We start from the raw sequence: 22,780 nt of genomic DNA, 5'->3' as shown, positions 1-22,780 counted from the left end.
GAACCTCTAAACCCTGCATTGTTTGAAATTTCCCAATTTTAGAGTTTCTATTTTATTATTGTGACCATTTAGGAAGCGACTGCTTAAAAAACTCCATTTTAAAATCCATTTATAAAATCTGCATTGCCTGTTGTCCAAAAGTTCCAAGTTTTTCAGGCCAGCTCCCATGGCAGTTTTATGGATTATAATTGAGATTATTTGTAAGTAAGGAGCTACCTAGACTTAGAATAACAATGAAGGTAAATTAACTGAAGCTGAGTATTGGGGTTTTCTGTGACGACCAGGAGGAAATGGGGGAAAGAAAATGATTTCAAGGGTGAACATTTTATATACAAATTGCTATATACAGCAATATGAGTTTTTCAGTGTTAATTTTTAATAAACTTGAAAGGTCTTCATCTTGACTCTAAGAGTTTTGCTTGTAGAAACAAAAAATATATGCAAATATAAAGAAAATACATACAAATATACATATATACATAAAAATATATCTGAAATACTTACTACTGAAGTTTCCAGCAGCATGGAGGCCCAAGTCAAAGAGTTGTGAAGGGAGGAATCCAGATGACTTAGCAAGAGACTCTGCTCCTGAAGCACAATTCTGAGCAGGGACACTGGTGTTGGGGCTCCCACAGACATTTTGACATTCTTGGTTAAATTCTCCAGTACTTGAGGAGCTAGGACTCAGTAGGTTGTTCAAAAATGAGAATTCCTTCTCAAAATCCTCTCCTTCCAGAGAATCTACAAGAAGATCTTTTGCAACTGTTTTGGGGGAAAAAATTTTAAAAGAAAAAATAAAGTAAAATATAGAGCAAAAACAATAAAGAGAACAATTAGCCACTGTAGTTCATATGAAAAACATACTTTACAATAGCACATTTTGGTAAATTATTAAATATTAGCATGATAACAAGAATACTTTAAAATGACCAGCTTAGTTTGCTGAATATATATGGAACTAAGTACAAACAGGAAAATAGGAAAATTTCTTAATAGGGGATCAGCATATTTAGCTGCATTCATCCCTACTCAGGGTTACATTCACTTGTGTTATTTGACTATTCACATTTGGTACAAAGGATTTTTCAAAAACTTGTTTTTCAGTGGGGGGAAGGTGAGAGGGGAAGAAGGTAGAGTTTCATCAATAAGAAACAAAATTATGTTTAAAAAGGTTGCATGCAACAAAGAACAAATGAGAAATAATTTGGAGGGAAAAACCTCTGTAATAAGTTTCTATAATAAAAGTTTCTTTTCAAAATATATACAATGATTCAAATTTATAAGCATAAGATTCATTCCTCAATTGACAAAAGGTCAGAGCATATAAACAGATAGTTTTCTTTTTTTTCTCCATAGTATTTTTTTTCCAATGTAAAGATAGTGTTTAACATTCATTTTTTGTAAGATTATGAATTCCACGTTTGTTCTCCCTCCCTTACCTCCCCTCTTTCCAAGACAGCAAGCAATCTGATGTTATACATATACAACCAACAGGCAGTTTTCTAAAAAAAGAAATTCAAGCTATCAATAGCCATCAGAAAAAAGTTTCAAATCACTAATGATTAGAAAAACAAAAATTAAGGCAAATCTCAGTTAATAAAAACTTAATAAAAAGAAGAAAAATGACAAAAGTTGGAGGGGTTGTGGGAAACAGGCACAATAATGCACTGCTGGTAGCCTTATGGGCTGGACCAGACATTTAGTAAAGCAATTGAAATTATTCCCCAAAAGTCACTTAATTGAATATGTCCTTTGGGATTAAATAGAAAAAGGACCCATATCCAAAAAAAATTTTTAGTAATTCATTTTGTGGTGGTAAAGAATTGGAAATTGAAAGGGTGTCCGCTGACACAGTAAGGCTGAACAACTGTCATGCTGAAGGAGATGAAAAAGAGAGAGAGCTTCAGAGAACTCGGGAAGACTGATAACCACTGACTGAGAGGTGAGCAGAACCAACTGAGCAACTGATACTATAGTAACGTTAGAAATTCAAACTTCTGATTTATGCAACAGCCAACACTAGAAAGTCAAAGAAGAATGTTATCACCTCTTGAGAATGATGGAGAAAAGACAGAATGATATAAAACATATTTGCAAAGTCAATGTAAAGGCGTTCCCTATTTTGACTCTTCACATATTTTTGGTTTTGTTTTTTTGTTTGTTTGTTTTTGTTTTTTTCAACTGGGAAAGAAAATAAATGCTTGGGGCAGCTAGGTGGCGCAGTGGGTAGAGCACCAGCCCTGAATTCAGGAGGACCAGAGTTCAACTCTGATCTCAGACACTTGATACTTCCTAGCTGTGTGATCCTGGCCAAGTTACTTAACCCCAATTGTACCAGGGGAAAAACAAGAAAGAAAGAAAACAAATGCTTATAAGTCATAGTACATCTCTGAGAGCATAGTTTAGAGTATTGAAGTTTAGAGCATTGAAGACAGAAGCCTGAAAGGGGTTAAGTTGAGGAAGTGAAAATAGTGAGCATAAACTATTCTTTCAAAAGCTTCCACAGTAAAAGGAAGTAAATAGAGAAGCTGGGGTTTAATCTTTTAAAACTATATTTGGTAGACTGATATATGTTTCTAGGAAGAGAGGGAATAGTCAGTAGAGAGGGAGAGAAATTGAAGATGCCAGAAGGAGTAATTCTACCTCATCCTGTATGCTCCAGTCTCTCCCTGGGGCCCTCATTCTATGCCTTGTCAAATTCCAGCTTTAAATCAGTCCTCCCCTTTGTTCCCACCTTTGTTCATACTCATGCTATGGGGCAGAGCCGGAAGAAATCACAGAACCATGTGGACTGGGGCCACTCCAGATAATATGTTGTTAGATCCCTATTGGACCCCTTCTGAAGCAAGGCGGACTGTACACCTCCCACTGACAATCCCTGCCCCTCTCAGCAGTGATTTCAAACCTTTTCACAACTCCTCGCTCTGATCTTCCTGGGGTTCTCTCGGCCCACCCTCTCAGTGGAAGATCCCGCCTCCTTCACGGAAGAAGGCTCCCTCTTTGTCCTCTTCATTCCATGTCACCCATGTCTATTTACTCCTATACCCTTGCCTGACATGAACAGGGGCCTTCTTCATTCCAAGCAATTAGTACTTAATAAGTTCTAATAATGCTTGATAAGTGCTCACTTTCCTCCCTTTCTTCTTCCCTCCCTCTCTCCTTCCTTCCTTCTTTTTCCTGAACCTGTTTGTTCTTCAGACCCCTTTGCTGATTCTTCAACAAGGTCATGCCCCCTAAACATGAGAATATCTCAAGGCTCTTTCTTGAGTCTTTTTTTATTCCTCTATATATTAATTTACTTGGTTATATAATGAGCTTTCATGTTTTCAGATATGAATTCATTGCAGATGATTCCCAAATCTATAAATTTAGCCATAGCCTCTCTCCTGAGCTGCAATCTCTCATTCCAACTGTCATTTGACTATCTCAAACTGAACATGTCAAAACCAGAGCTCATTATCTTTCCCCCTAAACCCTCTCTTCTTCAGAACTTTTTTTCCAGTTGTTTTTTAAAAAATATTTTTATTTTCTAGTTCCATGTAAAACATTTGTTTTTAAAGTTTGTTTTTGTTTTTAAAACTTCTGAATTCCAGATTCTCTCCCTTTCTCCCCACACCCATTAAGAAGACCCTTGAGAAGTTATGCAAAACATTTCCATAAAATTCATGTTGCAAAAGAATATGTAGATTCCCGCTCAAAAAAACTCTCAAGAAAAATAAAATTTTTTAAAAGTATGCATCAATCTATATTCAGACACAATTAATTCTTGCTCTGGGATGGATAGCATTTTTCATCCTAAGTCCTTCAGAGGATTACTATCTGAGGTGCGCCATTATCCTCCCAATAACCTGTGTCATTCTCAACTCCACGAGTAGCCCACCCACAAGGACCAGACTGTTGCTAAGTCTTATCCTATCCTGTGCTTCATGAGATCTGCCGTGTAGCTGCTCTCCTCTCTCATGCCAGTGATCCCGTGACCCAGGCCCAGCTCACCTCGCACTTGGACTACTTCATGGGTTCCCTGCTTTCATTCTCCAATCCATCCTCAGCTGCTGAAGTGACCTTTCTGAGGCACGGACCTGACTGTCCATGTCACTGTCCTCTTTATTCCATAAACTCCAGTGGCTCCTAATTCACTCCAGGATCAGACTTAAAACTCCCGTTTGGCTTTAAAGCCCTTCACAAGCCTGCCCCTTGCCACCTTTGATGGCTCCTTGTACTTCCTGCTCTCCATGTACTTACACTTGAATACTGCTGGTCCTCAGCCCACTGCTCCAGCACTCTACACAATGACTTTCCACTGACTGTCTCCCCATGATGGGAAAGTTCTCCTTCTTTATCTCTGCCTCCAATTTTCCTGCACAACTCAGCTCAAGTCCCTGTTAGCTGGTCTCCTTCTGAGATTACCTGTGAGATCACCTATCACTTACCCTGTAAATAACTTAGATGTGCAAGTTTTTTCATGTGGGCCCCTTCATTATGTGAGCTTCTGCAAGGCAGGAGCCACATTTTTTGCCTTTCTTTCTATCCCCAGAACTTAGCATAATATGTGACATGTAGTAAGTGCTTAATTCTTAACTGACTTGATATACTTGATAGTAATTTAATCATTACATTACAGTGAGCAGAAAGGGGAGAGATTCAAGAGATGTCATAAAGGTAAAGTTACAAAACTGACAACTCACTGAATGTGTGGATGAGCAAGAGTAAAGAGTCAAGGATGATTTCTGGCTTATATATCTGAATGACTGGTTTTGATGGTTCTGTCAGGTACGCTGGAGGAAGAGCAGAAGAAAGATCATGGTGTCATCCATAATGAATTCTATCTTGGACATATTTAGTCTGAAGTGCTGAGGAAGCAACCTCTACTTCCACTTGCTTCTTGAACATCACCCAGATGTTCTGTGAATATCTTTAAAACATATAAAACTGAGTGTCAGCTTCTCTTAAAGCCTCCTCTTCCTTTATACTTCCCCTATTTTTTAAATGTACTTTTAAGATTCCTACATATGTGTGTTTGTGCTTCCCTTCCTAGGATATAAGTTTCTTTAGAGTAGTGATTGTTTTCTTTCCTTTTTCCCTTTCCTTTTTCCTTCCTTCCCTCCTTTCTTCTTCTTTTTTTCTTCCTTCTTTCCTTCCTTTCTTTTTGTTTTTAGATCCCCAGTACAAGACTGCAGTCCTACTACCTGAAGAATAGCTGAGAGCTCATTTACACATGTTTCTTCACTAACAGATGAAATAAAGTGATAATCCTATGATACTTTGCTCTGATCAAACCACTTCTGTAGGACTGTGATTAGTTCTGAATACCTGTGTGTTAGGGGTATCAGAGAGGGAATGACCAGCATTGGAAAAGTCTGGCATGTGGTAAGTGTTTTTGGAGAAAACAAGTTTCTTTGAAACTTTGAGTGAGAGAAGGTGAAAAATGTACAAAAGGATGAGGTTTAGGGTAAAGGGAAATTGGTTACCACTAGATGGTGAGTTTCAGAGGTCACAATGGAAGTGAGCAAGGCAAGAAGTGGAGAAGTGTCGAGCTGAGCTGCATAAGAATGGGAATGCAAGGCCAGGTAGAAGGAGAAAGGGATTGTTACCAAAAAGATAGATATTCTAAACCACAAGGATAAGAGGAGCAAAAGATGCAGGAGTTTGTTAGTCACAGGGTAAAGGAAGTGAAAATTACAGAAAAATTGGTGAATTAGATGTCATCCATGTCTCTTTCATGCCATCTCCACATCCACATCCATCAGTTATCCTCTCCCACACCTCATAAATTTCTCTGGAATATAATAGGAACCTTAAAAATGCTTGTTTGACTGGGTCAATTCGTGGATAAGTTCACTATATCACTATCTATAATAAAATGCCAACTATCCAGAATAATGGCAATGAGGCAGATCCCCAATTAAAAATTCAATTATTCTCTCTATAATTTCACTAGTGTCAGAAGACCTGAGTTTTGAGAAAAATGATAATTTCTCTATTAATAACCAATTTTTAAATTAGGATTGAGGTTTTCCCTTCTTAATTCTCCATGTAGAAACCAGAAACCTACAAGTTGTTTGCTCTCTGAAGAACACTGTTGATGGATGAGATTGCTCAAATTCCTGAGGTAAATGCTTTTTCTATCCCACCCAACTAGAGAACCTTACAAAGAATTTAATCTGAAGTGAATTCTGCCCCACTGTTTTCTACTCAGGCAGGCTAGGGGACAGATGTTTGAGATAGTCTCTCTTTGTCCATGAGTGACATAATCAAAGTCATAACCACCAACCCTTCATTAGAATAAGTCTACCTCTCATTATAACATTCGTGAGAATAAATTGCCCCCCATTGGGAATACCCACTCTTCCAAGGGCACAAAAACATTAAGAAATTGCCACAATCCATCTTTGTCATTGGACAGGGCCACTGACCTCTTTGATTAATTGTCTGCTGGCATAATCAATAAAATGATTGATTACCCAAAAATGATGTCTCTCAAACTTTTTCCACATCACAGTTCCAATCTCACCATCTGACACTTAACTAACCTGGTCACTCATTACTTGGTCAAGTTCTTTGACTTCAGTTTTTTTCCTCTGTGTTATGAAAGGATTGAACTAGATGGTTTCTGGGAGCTCTTCCAGCTTTAAATTATAACTCTATAAATACAAGAACATCTCAGGGTTTTGAATTACTTTCTTACCATTTTCAGGTCCAGAAAACTGAGATGCTTCAAATTCGCTCATTTGAAAATAGTTTTCTTTGTGATCCTCTGTTGCTGAAAGAAAATAACCATTGTTTGATTTCAGGTTAAAAAAAAAAAAGATAAAATACAAAATAGGTATCTGCAAAGCCCAAAAGAACCAATTCAGCATGTGGTTATTTCTCCAGTCCCATTCCATGTTACCTCTGGTTGGCTTAGAAAGAATCCTGAATTCTTGAAAAATGGTTTTACTAAGGTGGAAAGGTTTCACATATGGGGTTGGGAATGGATTGTGTCTCTGCAAACTGTAAACTAATTTAGCTAAGTTCCAGGTAGTAATGTTTCAGCTATAGCAATTCTTAGTCTAGTAATCTAGAGAAAGGCTAAGACCTTTATTGATGAATGCCCTACTCCAGAGAAACTGAATTGTAGAAATATATGTGATATTTATAAATCATAAATTCTGAGTTGGAAAAGTATCTTAACCTTACTTCCTCATTCTACAAATGGGAAGCATGAAACTCAAAGAAGTTAAATATCTTGACCAAAATTATGCAGTCATTAAGTGGTAGAGCCAGGATTTGAACTGGTGGTCATTGAATTATAGCTGTAGAGCTAAGAATTTTAGATCACTTGCTGTCGCATCTTCTTTTGCAGATAAGGAAACAGCCAGACAAGCTGAATAACACCCCAAAGTCCTGCGGGTACCAAGTGGCAGGATTAGAATTTGAACTTGAAGGTCACAGGACCATAGGTGTAGGGCAGAGAAGGGCCCTCAGAAAGCCCATTTCGTTCCACCTCTCATTTTAAAGATGAGGGAACTGAGGCTTGCCCACTGTTGCACAGGGAGAAACATCAGATGAGGACCCAGATTCCCTAACACCACAGCCAGTGTTTGTTCCACTGTAGCACCACTGGTGTGCTTATAATGCATCTGTGAGGAAACAGGAAATGTTCTTCAGAGGGATTTCAAATATATCCATATTTTATATCCATATCCATGTTTATATCCATGTTGAGCTCATTTTCTTTGGAAAGAAGAGAAAAACTAACAAGCAGGAAAATAAAAAAGAACTTGCAACAATTCCCAGTCTGTAGTCATTCACAAAATACGATCAAAGGCATGCTCTCAGGTTAATTCAAGAGAATAGTTCACTTGTGGAAATCAGAAACTTTTTAAGTGAAAATTATATCCAAAGAGTAAACATGAAAACAGGTATTGCTTATGCTGTTTCTCAAGCCCCTAAAGACGAGTTAATTCTTGAAGGAAATGATACTAAACCTATTTCAAACTCAGCTGTTGGCCACAACACTAAAGAACAATAACAGCAATTTTGGAAGGCTTCTATGTTTGGTGAGAAAGACACAATGCATGAGACTGATGAATAAATTTGAAAATTTCTATAGACTTTCTCCTTTTGAAAAATCTGTTGCCACCCTGAAAAATGAAAACATTTTGTTTTAAAACATTTTGAAACAGGCCAGTGGTACAAAGATGTTAAGCAGATGACCCTAAATTCTTAAAGTCGAAGCCCAGTTTTGGGGAGGTCTTTCTACCAAGCTAGAAAAGTTTTGAATATGAGATCTTTAATTAAGTTCAGAAAGCTTTCCCACTAGAAGCTTTGGAATCTATTTCTGTAAAGTAATAAGAAATTGTTTTTCAGAAATGGGATGTGCCATCATTAATCACTTTTGAAAGCAATTTGGAACCATGCTAAGAAAATAAAATGCCCACAACTTTATTCCAAATGTACAAGAAGACAAGCATGTTTTACTACGGTCTGCTATGTGACATTTTGAAAATATTATCTCATTTGAGATTTCACAACAACTGTGGGATATGGCTGCTATTATTATCCCCATGTTACAGTTGAAGAAACTTTGAAAAACAGGTAAAATGACTTGTCCAAGGACACACGGCTGAATGCAGAGTACATGAAGAGCTGGACAGCTCTTCTCTGTCTATATGGTTCCAAATAAAAGGAAATAGTCTTAAGTGCAAAAAAATGTTGGTTCACTATATGGAAGAGTTTAGGAACTGTGGAGGGAGAAGTAGGGAATCCTTATCCCTAGAAAAATCTTATAGAGGGAAAAAAAATAGAGAACATTTTTGAAAAGCCTTACAAATTTAGAGAATTGGTAGATTTTTCTGAGTTCTCTTCCCTTTTATGAGCCTTATGATTTTTCCAATTAACTGAAACTGACTTGAAGTTTCTTCTTATATACTTCAACTATTCAAAAATCAAAATTATACTAGTAAAAGATGCACTATCCCTTTAAGGCTCCATCCATATGGGACAGTTTAAATATGCAATGTACAGAAAAGGCGTTTTTGTGTAAAGGAAAAGATTCATATTAACTATTAAAAGATGTAATATATAATTGCTACAAGAAATATTTTGATACCTATAAGAAGTTAAAAATTTACTTCACTTTTAAAAAAAGCAACTACTTATTAGTATCTACATGAGGAAACAGCTTTCAAATGGGATTTTAATACTTTTAGTCAGAAAATAATGAACTGGGGTGTAAATATTAAGGCACAAATCAATTTGGGAACAAGTAGAATACATTACTTGTGTGTAAAGAGTTTGAGGTTACAAAGAGGCAGAAAGCTAACTTTTAGCAATTAAAAACTGGAAAAATTGGAATGAAAAGACAAAGTTTCAAGGACACTAAAGCTACCTTGGCTCATCTACACACAAATGTTTTATGAAAAAAGACAATAAAACTAAAAAACAGAGAGAAATTACATTAACATCTGGCAACTAAAAATATGACTGAAAAAAAAGATGATTGATTTAATAAGAGAAATTTGGGGAATTAGGGCTTTTTAAGTAAAAATGAGTCTTTGGGAGGCAGGAAAATCTCATTCAGCTGCTGAAGGATAATGAAATAGGATTCTGATAAGAATAACTGAAGACACAAGAGCAGTGACAGCTAGAAGCCATCAGCTGAGAGAAGAATCTAGCTAAATGATCCTGATTGGCCAAGGAGAAAATATTGCAAGCAGTTAGAAAGAAACAATTCAAGTATTGTGGAGCCACAGTCAGGATATCACAAGATTTGGCAGCTTCTACATTTAAGGATCAGAGGACTTGGAATATGATACTTGAAGAAAAAATGAAGTTGTGATTACAACCAAGATCACCTACCCAGCAAAACTGAGTATAATCTTCAAGGGAGAAGATACACATTCAATGAAAGACAGGACTTTTAAGTATTTATGAGGAAAAGACCAAAGGTGAATCCAAATACAGAAATCAGGAGAAGCATAAGGGAGTAATCAGGAAAGTGATATCACAAGGGACTTAATAAGGTTAATCTGTTTACATTCTTATATGGGGGGATGATACTTGTAACTCATGGGAATTCTCTCATTATTATGACAGGACAATTAGAAAAGTATATACAGATAGAAGGCAGGGGTATGAGTTGAATATGAAAGGATAACATCTAAAAATAAAACTAAGGGGTGAGGGAGGAATGTACTGGGAGAAAGGTGGAATGGTGTAAATTATATGCCATAAAAGAGATAAGAAAAGGCTTTGACAATGAAGGGGAAGAAGGGGAGTGAGTAAACCTTATTCTCGTGAGAATTGGCTCAAAGCAGAAATAATATACACATTTGCGTAGAGAAATCTGTTTTACCCTTTAGGAAAGTAAGAGGGAAGAAGATATGAGAAGGGGGGAGAGTGATTGAAAAGAGGGCATATCAGGGGCAGAGGTAATCAAAAGCAAAATACTTTTGAGAAGGAACAGGGTAAAAGGAGAGAGAAAACAAAATAAATTGGGAGGATATACGTTAGCAAAAGTAATTGTGAGAAGAATTTTGAAGCAAGTTTCTCTGATAAAGGACTCATTTCTCAAACATAGAGGGAAGTGAGTCAATAAGAACCTTTCCCCAATTGATAGATATTAAAAGATATGAAGTTTCAGATAAAGTAATCAAGCTATTAGTAGCCACATGAAAAAAACATACTCTAACTATTGATTGGAGAAATGCAAATTAAAGCAATTCTGAGGTACTATGGAAGTGTGAACTAATTCAACCATTCTGTAAAGCATCTTGAAACTATGTTCAAAGGGCTTTAAAACCATGCATACCGGAAAATGAATGGATGCCCATCAATTGGAGAATAGTAAATTATGGTATATGAATGTTATAGAATATTATTGCTCTGTAAGAAATGACCAACAGGAGAAATACAGAGAGGCTTGGAGAAACTTACATGATCTGATGCTGAGTGAAAGGAGCAGAACCAGGAGATCACTATACACTTCAACAATGATTTTATATGAAGATATATTCAAATTGAAGTGGATATCTTCAAAATAGAGAAGATCCAATTCAGTTCCAGTTGATCAATGATGGACAGAAATAGCTACACCCAGAGAAGGAACACTGGGAAAGGAGTATAAAATGTTTACACTATTGTCTTTCTACCCAGGTTACTATACCTTCGGAATCCAATTCTTACTGTGCAATAAGAAATTTGGTTTTACACACATATATTGTATCTAGGATATATTGTAACACATTTAACATATATGGAATTGCCTGTCATCTAGGGGAGGGGTAATGGGAGGGAGGGGAAAATTTGGCAAAGTGAATACAAGGGATAATGTTGTAAAAAAAAAAATTTACCCATGCATATGTACTGTCAAAAAATTATAATTATAAAATTAATAAATTATAAAAAAAAACATGCATACCTTTTGATCTAACAATGCACGTAGGCACATACCCCAAAAGAGATAAAAAAAATTTTTTTAAATGAAAAGAACCTATATGTTCAAAAATATTTATAGCAGCTCTTTTCTCAGGACAAAGAATTAGAAATTGAGGGGATGCCCATCAACTAGAGATTGGCGATTAAATTGAAGTAGGTGATTATGATGGTATACTACTGTGCTATAAGAAATGATGGATCAGGAGATCATTATATACTTCAACAACAATACTATATGATGTCAATTCTGATGGATGAGACCCTCTCTAACAATGAGATGAGCCAAATCAGTTCCAATAGAGCAGTAATGAACTGAACCAGCTACACCCAGAGAAAGAACTCTGGGAGATGACTATGAACCACTACATAGAATGTCCAATCCCTCTAATTTTGTCCCCCTGCATTTTGGATTTCCTTCACAGGCTAATTGTACATTGTTTCAAAGTCCGATTCTTTTTCTACAGCAAAATAACTGTTTGGACACGTATACATATATTGTATTTAACTTATACGTTAATATATTTAACATGTATTGGTCAACCTGCCACCTGGGGGAGGGGGTGGGGGGAAGGAGGGGAAAAGTTGAAGCAAAAAGTTTTGCAATGGAAAATTACCTATGCATAAAATTTTTGTAAAAATAAAAAAAATTTAAATTAAAAAAAAAAGAAATGAGCAGAAAAACAGAGAAAGATTTCAATGAGCTCATGCAAAGTGAAATGTACTGTTACAAAATAATATTATTATTTATGGGGCAGAGGTAGAACAAGAGAATTGAATTAATCTCAAAAAAAAAAAAAAAGCTGAAAGCACCACAAGCTTAAAAGCATTAAATGTTTATACAGTTCTCTTCTACCTGTCTCCTTACTCCCAAATAGCCAACAAAATAATCCACATACTTGTGTTTTTAGACTTAGAGATTTCCCTCCTGCTTCAAAGTCTCAGCTAAAACCCTACCCTGGATAGGACTGTATCCTCCATGTGCAACAAGCTGAGTATACTGACTCTGCCCAGCAACATGAAAAGAATGGGAGACATAAAGCAACAAAATCACAATTAAAAAGAAGGAAAAAATAAGAGATTAAATATATTATCCTCATCTTTAAAAACTATTAAAAGAAAAAAAACAGAACAAAAAAGATATCTATTGGGTTAAAAAAAGATATTTGTTTTTATTTGTTTTCCTTTTTTATTAAAACTTTTTATTTTCAAAACATATGCACAGATAATTTTTCAACATTGACCTTTGCATAGCCTTGTGTTCCAAAATTTCCCCTCCTTCCCCCCATCCCCTAGATGGCAAGCAATCTGATATATATTATACACATTAAAATATATGTTAAATCCAATATGTAAATATATTTATACAATTATCTTGCCACACAAGAAAAATCAGATGAAAAAAGAAAGATAATGAGCAAGAAAACAAAATGCAAGCAAACAATAACCAAAAAAATGAGAATGTTATGTTGTGATCTACAAGGTATTTGTTTTTAAAAGCACACAAGGGAATAAACATGAAAGTGGAGTGATGAACTTTATAAGGAGCTGGCCTGAAACAACATATACAAGCTCTACAATGCTTACAACAGATGAATCAATGTACACTGAGGGACTAAACTGCAGAATGAGAGGTTGTCCATTCCCCCCCCCCCAAAAAAAAAGGAAGACTGAGAATGGAGACAATGGGTCATATACCCTAATCAACTCCATGGAAAACAACAGAAAAGAAGATATTTTCTGTTGTCTGTCAGCAAGAAGGAAAAAGTCAGAGCCAAGCTACTGGAGTAGCAGGAAGAAATGCAGAAGAGTTCTATCCTACAGACATTCTATACCGTGACCTGGAAAATGAACAGGATCAAGTCCTGACCGCAAAGCTGAAGAATAAAATGATAGTGGATCCTTTTTCCAGCTGAGGTCCATAGAGAGAGACAAAGGTATCTGTGGCCATGTGAAGTTCCTGCAGGAAGGGGTTGTTCTACCTGTGGGGCATAGTACATCCAGGTGCCCACTGCCAGCTCCATACCTTAGGACCATGTAGCCAGTGCCAGACATAGGGATGTTGAAGATGGCATCCCAAAGTGAGGAATGGTCACAGGCCCTATTCTACATACTAAGCAAGGAGCAAGCTCAGAAGCAAGCAGCAGCTGGGTGGCTCTGTGAAAAAGGTGTCTCAGTCCAAGCCTTGGCAAGAGATTAACAAGGGAAAGAATCTCTAGACCAAAGGGCAACTGTGGATAACTCTAAATAACTGATGCCAGCTACAGCTACTAGAGCTCTGGTCAGAGCAAGGGCACAGACTGAAATGCAGGGATGGGACCTTACAGAGCCCAAAGCAGAAGGGTTGTGATCAGATTTTGCTCGGAATCAGATAACTTTGGAAGCACTGAAAACTTGTAGGTTCTCAGCCTGGGTTGGCCCTGAGACACTGGAAAAACTGTAATCATTATCTCCAAAAAACAGTAACAGACATGGCTTGGAGCATCCCATCAGAAGTACATAGAGGTTGGCCTAAACTTCGTTTGAAGTCAGTAGGCTGGAAGACTAAGGAAAAAAAAGAAGTTCCATCATAAAAGTCATTATTGGTGACAGGGATGCTCAAAGAACAAAATTAAAAGAGAATGATTCAAAAATATTTACAAGTTTCCAAATCACTACTGATCAGAGAAATGCAAATTAAGACAACTCTGAGGTATCATTACACACCTGTCAGATTGGCTAAGATGACAGGAACAAATAATGATGAATGTTGGAGGGGCTGTAGGAAAACTGGGACACTGATGCATTGTTGGTGGAGTTGTGAAAGAATCCAACCATTCTGGAGAGCAATCTGGAATTATGCCCAAAAAGTTATCAAAATGTGCATACCCTTTGACCCAGCCATACTACTACTGGGCTTATACCCCAAGGAACTACTAGAGAAGGGAAAGGGTCCTGTATGTGCCAAAATGTTTGTGGCAGCCCTTTTCATAGTGGCTAGAAGCTGGAAGATGAATGGATGTCCATCAATTGGAGAATGGTTGGGTAAACTATGGTATATGAATGTTATGGAATATTATTGTTCTATAAGAAATGACCAACAGGAGAAATACAGAGAGGCTTGGAGAGACTTACATCAACTGATGCTGAGTGAAACGAGCAGAACCAGAAGATCATTATACACTTCAACAATGATACTGTACGAGGATGTATGCTGATGGAAGTGGATTTCTTCAACATAGAGAAGAACTAATCCAATTCCAATTGATTAATGATGGGCAGAATCATTTACATCCAGAAAAGGAACACTGGGAAATGAATGTAAACTGTTATTTTTACCTTCTGAATCCAATTCTTCCTGTGCAACAAAAAAAATTCGGTTCTACACACATATATTGTATCTAGAATATACTGTAATATATTTAACATATATAAGACTGCTTGCCATCTGGGGGAGGGGGTTGGGGGAGGAAGGGAAAAAATCTGAATAGAAGTAAGTGCAAGGGATAATGTTGTAAAAAATTACCCATGCATATGTACTGTCGAAAAAAATGTTATAATTATAAAATAAAATAAAAAATTAAAAAAAAATATTTACAAGTAAACCCTCAAAGAAAAACAGTGCTTGAGCAAAAACTTAAGTAGAATTCCTGGAAGAGATGAAGCAAGAGTTAGAAACAAGGGTTCAAAATAATGAGGGTTTTTTATGAATGAAATGAGAGCACTAAAGGAAAAAACTGAAAAAGAAATGAGAACTATGGAAGAAAGAATTGGAAAGGAATTACCAGTTTGATCCAAGACGTACACAATCTTAAACCACAAAATCTATGAAAATGAAAATGGATTAAATGGAAGCCAATGACTCTGTGATATAATGAGAAATTTTAAAATAAAATTAAAAGATTGAGAAGAATAGAAGATTATGTAGGGCATCTCAAAGCAAAAAACAATTGACCTAGAAAACAAATTGAAGAGAGACCATTTAAAAATGATGGGACTAACTGCAAACCACTTTGCCCAAACCCAGCCCAGACATGCTATTCCAAGAAATCAAGAAAAGAAAATTGCCCAAATTTCTTAAGAATTTACCACTTCTCTCCTGAAAGAAATCTGTTAAACTCTTAGAAACACTGTATGGAAATTCAAAGCTTCCAGGTCAATGAAAAAAACTGTAAGCAGTTGGGAAGAAAGAGTTCAAGCAACAAACAGCCAAAATCAGGCCTATACCCGATTTAAACAAAAAGATGGAAGTTTAAAATAAAGAATTATTCATCCAAAAAAATTGACTATGAATCTATTGGTGGGGAAGAGGGGAAGAATAATTAATGAACTAAATAAGTTCCAAGCATTCCGGATGAAAAGAACAGAGTTGCAAAGAAACTTTGAAGTGCAAATATAAGAATTAAAAGTGAATGCTAAACGTCCCTGAAGATATTTGACATAGGGGCAGCTAGATGGCACAGTGGATAGAGCACCAGTCCTAAAGTCAGGGGAACCAGAGTTCAAATCTGATCTCAGACACTTAACACTTTCTAGCTGTGTGACCCTGGGAAAGTCTTTGCCTTAGCAAAAAAAAAAAAAAAAAAAAAAGATATTTGACATAAGTCAATTTTAAAAGGGAACAAAGTAACTTGTTAGGTTATTTGTAGGAGTTAAATAACCTAACAAGTTACTTTGTTCTCTTTTTGAAATTAACTCATATATCCAAAGTGCTGAATATTGTTAAATAATTAGGAAAATATGGGATTTTTTTCTTCTCTTCAAATACTTGCATCTATTAGCTGGTCACTAAGATTTTAAAATTCCCAGGCACCCCTAATTCCAGAATCCAGAATATTCCAGATAGGAAACAACTGTTTTCTCAGCTTTTATCTCTATGCTAAAAAAAATGTGTGTTCTGAATAATATCATTCTGTGTTTAATAAATTGGATAGCCTGGTTCTAGTATTAATCTCGTGACAAAATTCTTGTAGAATTGTTGTGGGATTTGAACATTCAATTAACCTTAAAGTGGTTTATTTTGAAAATAAATTCAAGTTTTATCAAAAAAAAAGAATAAATGCTAAAAAGTAAACATAAATGAACAATCATAAACAAGGATAAAGTGTTTACATTTTAATATGGAGAGATAATGCAGGTGTCACCTCAGAACCCTATCATCATCAGGGATTAGAGAGGAAATTTCATTAGACAGAAGGCCTAGAAGTACATCCTAGTTTGATAATCTTACAAAAAGAATGGAAAGGGGAAAAAAAGGAAAAGGCACAAAAAAACAGAAATGAAAAATGGGGAAAATTATCTCAAATAACAAGAGTGTATAAGTTAAAGTATATATAAAGAAGAAGGAATGGAATAAGTGGGGAATAACTTGGACCTCATCAAAGGAGGGAGAAGTATATACTGATAAACAGGTGGGCATACATTTCACTGAGTAGGGAACTAGGAAGGAAAGAAATTAAGACACCCAGGGGAATAAGAGAGAGATTAGTTTAAAGAAGGAATTAATCTTAAGCAAAACAATTTAAACTAAGGATATACAAAAATATTTGTAAGCAGTTATTTTTGCAATAGAAACCAAGGGAGTGATCATAAATTTGGTAATGTCTAAACAAGTTATGATATATGAATATGAAAGAATATGTTAGGTCCAGTTAAGTGTGAAAATTAAATCTCACTGAGTGATTGCACTATTTGAATTTACATTATCTGAAGTTATAATTGATTCCAGCTCAATAGAAATATTCAATGAAAAAAATTTTAAATAAAATCTAATATTAATATAACAACAATTAATAAGGAAAAATATTTTTGTTGTGTTTGTTATATATTATCTAAAATCAATAATGCTTTAAACTTGATATCACAAAATGCTCCTTAAAGAAGTAAAGAACAGTTCAAATAGCTTGAGAAATATTGATTAATGATGAATGAGCAGTGTCAATATAATAAAAAAATAATAAAAAAAATTAAAAACAAATTCAAAATCACCCAAATGATAAAAAAGATATATTATGAAACTCAATAAAAAGTTCATTTGGAAAGAAAGAAAAAAGCTAGAAAATCAAGAAAAAACAATAAGCATTTATTAATCATTTTCTGCGTGCCAAACAGTATGCTAAGTACTGGGAATACAATATAAGGAAGAAAAAATTCAGTCCCAGTTCTGGAGAAGTTTATATTTTAATGGGAGAAATAAGACACAAAAGTGAACTGAAAAGAAAGGAACAGAGCATGTTGAAACCCAGAAGAACAACATGAATTTTTTTAAAGCTTTTTATTTTCAAAACATCTGCACAGATAATTTTTCAAACTCAACCCTTGCATAGCCTTGTGTTTCAGATTTTCTCCTCCTTCCCCCCACCTTTTCCCCTAGATGGCAAGCAATCCAATACATGTTAAATCTAATATGTTAAACATATTTATACAATTATCTTGTTGCACAAGAAAAATCAAATCAAAAAGGAAAGTAAAAGAGTAAGAAAATCAAATGCAAATGAACAACAACAGAGATAACGAGAATGCTATGTGGTGTTCCACATTCTCTTTCCACGGTCCTCTCTCTGGGTGTAGATGGCTTTCTTCATCACTGAACAATTAGAACTGGTTTAAATCATCTCATTTTTAAAGAGAGCCACATTCATCTGAATTGATCATCTCATAATCTTGTTGATACCGTGTATAATGATCTCCTGGTTCTGCTTATTTCACTTGGCATCAGTTCATGTAAGTCTCTCCAGACCTCTCTGTATTCATCCTGCTGGTCGTTTCTTGCAGAACAATAATATTCCATAATATCAGAATATTATGTAGAATATCTGTAGCAAATTCTTTGGAGGGCAAAGAATTGAAAAATAAAGGAGTGTTCATAAATAACTTATGCTACATAAATGAATGAATCCTATTGTGCTATAAGAATGTGATGGTTTCAGAAAAATCTGGAAAGACATTCATCTACTGATGAAAAGTTTACAAAAATATAAAATGCATAAGTTAACAGAACAAGAAACAAAAAAATTTTCTTTAAAAAAAAAAGGAAATTAAGCAAGACATAAGTAAAGGATCAGAGGAATTTACAAGTGAATTCCACGAAAAAATTAATTCCAATATTTTATAAACTCTTTGAAAAAATTAGAAAAGCATCCTACTAAATTCTTTCTATGATGCAAATATGGTCTTGATGACAAAATCAGGGAAAATTAAAACAGAAAAAACTAGACCAATATCTATTAATATTAGATGCAAAAATTTCAAATAGAATATTTGCAAGGTGACCATGGCAACACAAGGCAAAGATTATATACCACACTAGATGTATATATGGAAAGCAGGGCTACTAAAGTAGGAAGCATTAGGAAAATTATAAACAATGATATTAATTAAAACAAGAAAAATCATATGACTATATTAATAGATGCAAAAAAGCTTTTTTTTTGTTTGTTTCCTTTTTCAAATTTTCCTGCAAAGCTCTTATTTTCTTTCCCCATTTTTCTTTTAACTCTCTTTTAAGATCCCTTTTGAATTCTTCTAAGAGAGCCTTGTGAAATGGAGAACAACTTATATCATCCTTTGGAGCTTTGTCTAGAGATGTTTTGCCTTTGGTGTCTCCAGAGTTGGAGGTCTGTTTTTCTCTGTCTCCATAAAAGCTTATTTGTAAAGGTTGGGGTACACTCTTGGGCATAGGAGCTATTGATTCCTCCCAGCTCTGGCTGGCCATGGCCACTGCCCTTGGTGAGCCAAGATGATGGAGAGCAGACAGGACTTTAATCTCTTTCCGACTTCCCTCAGATCAATACCAGATCCAGCTGCAGAACAGACTTTGGAGTCCACAAATATTTGGAGTGTAACACATTTATAGCAGTAGATGTTTTCAAAGGACTTCAGCAAAGGTCTGTCTCAATCAGGCCAGAGGGATATGGCCCAGAATACACACAGCACAGAGAGCCAATCTGCCAGGAGGCTCTTAGCTAAACTATGGCAGCACTGGCTACTCTGTGCTGGTTCAGAAGCCAGTGGGTCAGCAGACCAGATATGAGATCTCTACCACCACTGCAGAAGGCAAATAGCGAGTCCTGAACCCCAAAATAATGCAGGACTTGGCCAGCAACACTGGCCCCAGGGCAGCAGGAAGTTACTGTCCCCTGTATGGAAGCTTGGGACAATCTCCCCTTTGCCCTAAGAGCAGACTTCAACATTTAAAAATAAGCAAAAAAAGCAAAAAGAGCTCTGGCTATAGACAGCTTGTATGGAGACAGGGAACAGACCTCAAACCTGGAGGACAATAAAGGCAAACCATTCCTAGATGAAGCCTCAAAGGGTGACGTGAGTTGGTGTCCATCTCACAAGGCTGTCTTGGAAGATTTCAAAAAGAATCTTAAAAGAAAGTTAGAAGAAAAGTGGGAAAAGGAAATGAGAACTTTGCAAGAGAGTTGAGAAAAGGAAACACAAAAATTATCTGAAGAAAACTCCTTAAAAATAGATTTGATGAAATGGAAAAAAGAATACAACTTAAAAAACAGAATTAGTGAAATGGAAAAAGTGAACAACTCCCTAAAACATTTGAAATGGGAAAAAAATCCAATTAACAAAATAACTCATTTAAAAGTTGAATTGTCCAAATGCAAAAGGAGTAAAAAAAGATAACTAAAGAAAATAATTCACTAAAAATTAGAATTGAACAAATGGAAATCAATGAGACATCAAGAATCAGTCAAACAAAACCAAAAAAAAAAAAAAATGAAAAAAAAAATAAGAAGAAAATGTAAATTACTTCATCAGAAAAAAACTGACCTAGAAAATAGATCCAGGAGAGACAATCTTGGAATTACTGGACTACCTGAAAACCACAATGAAAAAATGAGCCTCGACAACGTCTTTCAAGAAATCATCAAGGAAAATTGTCCTGATGTCCTAGAATGAGAGGGCAAGATAGCTATTGAAAGAATCCACTGATCACCCCCTGAAAAAAGACCCCAAAATGAAAACTACAAGGAATATCATGGCTAAATTTCAGAATTATCAGATAAAGAAGAAAATATTGCAAGCAGCCAGAAAGAAACAATTCAAATATCGCGGAGCCATAATCAGGTTACCCAGGATCTAACAGCTTCCACTTTTAAAGGACTAAAGGACCTGGAATCTGACACTCTGAAGGGCAAAGGAGCTTGTATTGCAGCCAAGAATCAACTGTCCTGTAAAACTAAGCGTTATCTTTCAGGGGGAAAGATGGACATTCAATGAAATAGGAGATTTTCAATTATTTTTAATGAAAAGACCAAAGCTGAACAGAAAATCTGATCTTCAGATACAGAATTCAAGAGAAGCATAAGAAAGATAAAAAGAGAAGAAAAAAACCATGTTTCTTAAAGATTAAAATGTTTATATCCCTTTATGGGAAGATGACATTTAACTCTTGAGAACTGTGTCTTTGTTGGGGATATACTTAGAGGAGGTAGCTATGATTTGACTTTATTGTGATGGTATAAAAAAGAAACTAGGAGTGGACAAGGGATTGTACTAGAAGAAGAGAAAAGGGAGGTAAAACAAAAAAGATCTATTATAATTGAGGGAGATAAGTATTATTTGAACCTTAATCTCATCAGATTTGGCTCAAAGAGGGAATATCAGACATATTTAATTTGATAGAGAAACTTGTCTCACCCTATAGGGAAGTAAGAGGAGAAAAGGTGAAAAGAAAGGAGGAGGTAATACAAGGGAGAACAGAAGGAGGGGAAAGGGATAAGAAAAGAGGAAGGGGCATAAAAAGGGGAGGGCTAATTAGGGAGGTGGTGGTCAGAAGCAAAATACTGGGGAAGACAGAAAGGGTGAAAAGGAAGAGAAAAGTATAACTTGGGAAAATAGGATGATGGGGAAATATAGAGTTAATAATTTTAACTGGATGGAATAAACTTTCCCATCAAACAATGTAGATAGCAGAGTGGATTAAAAGCCAGAATCCTACAATATGTTATTTATAAGAGACACATTTGAAGCAGAGAGATACATACTGAGTAAAGGTAAAAGGCTGGAGTAGAATCTATTATGCTTCAGCTGAAGTAAAAAAAAAGCAGAGGATCTCAGATCAAGCAAAAGTAAAAAATAGATCTAATTAAAAGAAATAAGGAAGGAAACTACATATTGCTAAAGGTTACCATAAAAAATGAAGTAATATCTATACTAAATATACATGCACCAAGTGGTATAACATCCAAATTCCTAGAGAAGTTGCAAGAAGAAATAGGTAGCAAAACCATACTAGTGGGGTAATCTCAACTTCACTCTATCCAAACTAGACAAATTGAACTACAAAATAAACAAGAAAGAAATTAAGGAGATAAATAGAATTTTAGAAAATTTAGGTATGATACAACCTTGGAGAAAACTGAATGGGAACAGAAAGGAATAAATTTTTTACTCAGTGGTACATGAATCCTACACAAAAATTGACCATGTATTAGGGCTAAAACCCTAAAAATAAAATGCAGAAAGGCAGAAATAGTAAATGCTTCTTTTTCAAATCATGAGACAATAAAAATTACATGTAATAAAGGACAGGGAAAAATATATCAAAAATTAATTAGAAACCAAATAACCTAATCCTAAAGAATGAATGGGTAAAACAACAAATCATAGACACAATAATTTCATCGAAGAGAATGACAATAATGAGACAATATAACAAAATTTATAGGATTTAGCCTAAGTAGTTCTCAGGGGAATTTTATATCTCTAGAAAATCAATGAATTGGGCATGCAACTAAAAAAAAAACTAAAAAACAAACTAACAAAAAACAATTAAATACCAAATTTGAAATTCTGGAAATAAAAGAGGAGATTAATAAAACTGAATGTAAGAACACTTTTGAACTAATAAACAAAACTAGGAATTAGTTTTATGAAAATCAATAAAATACACAAATCCTTATTTAATTTGATTTAAAGAGAGAAAGAAGAAAATCAATTATCCAATTAACCAATGCAAACAAAATTAGAAGGGAAGAATAAACTGGGAAAATTGCTTATATTCAAAGGTTCTGATAAAGACCTCATTTCTAAAACATATAGAAAATTGATTCAAATTTATAAGAATACAAGGCATTCTCCATTTGATAAATGGTCAAAGGATATGAATAGGAAATTTTCAGATGAACTTAAATCCACTTCTAGTCATATTTAAAAAATGCTCTAAATCACTATTGATTAGAGAAATGCAAATTAAGACAACTCTGAGGTACTACTTACTACATACCTGTCAGATTGGCTATGACAAGAAAAGACAATGATGAATGTTGGAAGGGATGTGGGAAAACTGAGACACTAATACATTGTTGGAGGAACTGTGATGTAATCCAATCATTCTGGAGAGCAATTTGGAATTAGGTCCAAAGAG

General features: G+C 35.3%; 1 protein-coding gene across 2 annotated transcripts in view; it reads right to left on the bottom strand.

The window, feature by feature from the left end:
* ICA1L (islet cell autoantigen 1 like) overlaps positions 1-22,780 on the bottom strand; it is a 79,156-nt gene that overhangs the window by 4,325 nt on the left and 52,051 nt on the right. For both annotated transcript variants that reach the window (XM_074299014.1, XM_074299015.1), the window contains exons 10-11: positions 6,686-6,760; positions 505-762 (exon numbers count right to left, since the gene is read on the bottom strand). In XM_074299014.1, the coding sequence (XP_074155115.1) occupies positions 505-762; positions 6,686-6,760 (333 nt within the window). The remainder of the gene's footprint in view (positions 1-504; positions 763-6,685; positions 6,761-22,780) is intronic.

This window comes from Sminthopsis crassicaudata, chromosome 3, assembly GCF_048593235.1.
Source record: "Sminthopsis crassicaudata isolate SCR6 chromosome 3, ASM4859323v1, whole genome shotgun sequence".
In the NCBI taxonomy this organism is placed as follows: Eukaryota; Metazoa; Chordata; class Mammalia; order Dasyuromorphia; family Dasyuridae; genus Sminthopsis; species Sminthopsis crassicaudata.
Note: the sequence above shows the minus strand (reverse complement) of the source record. Positions and strands in the feature narration are given on the sequence as shown.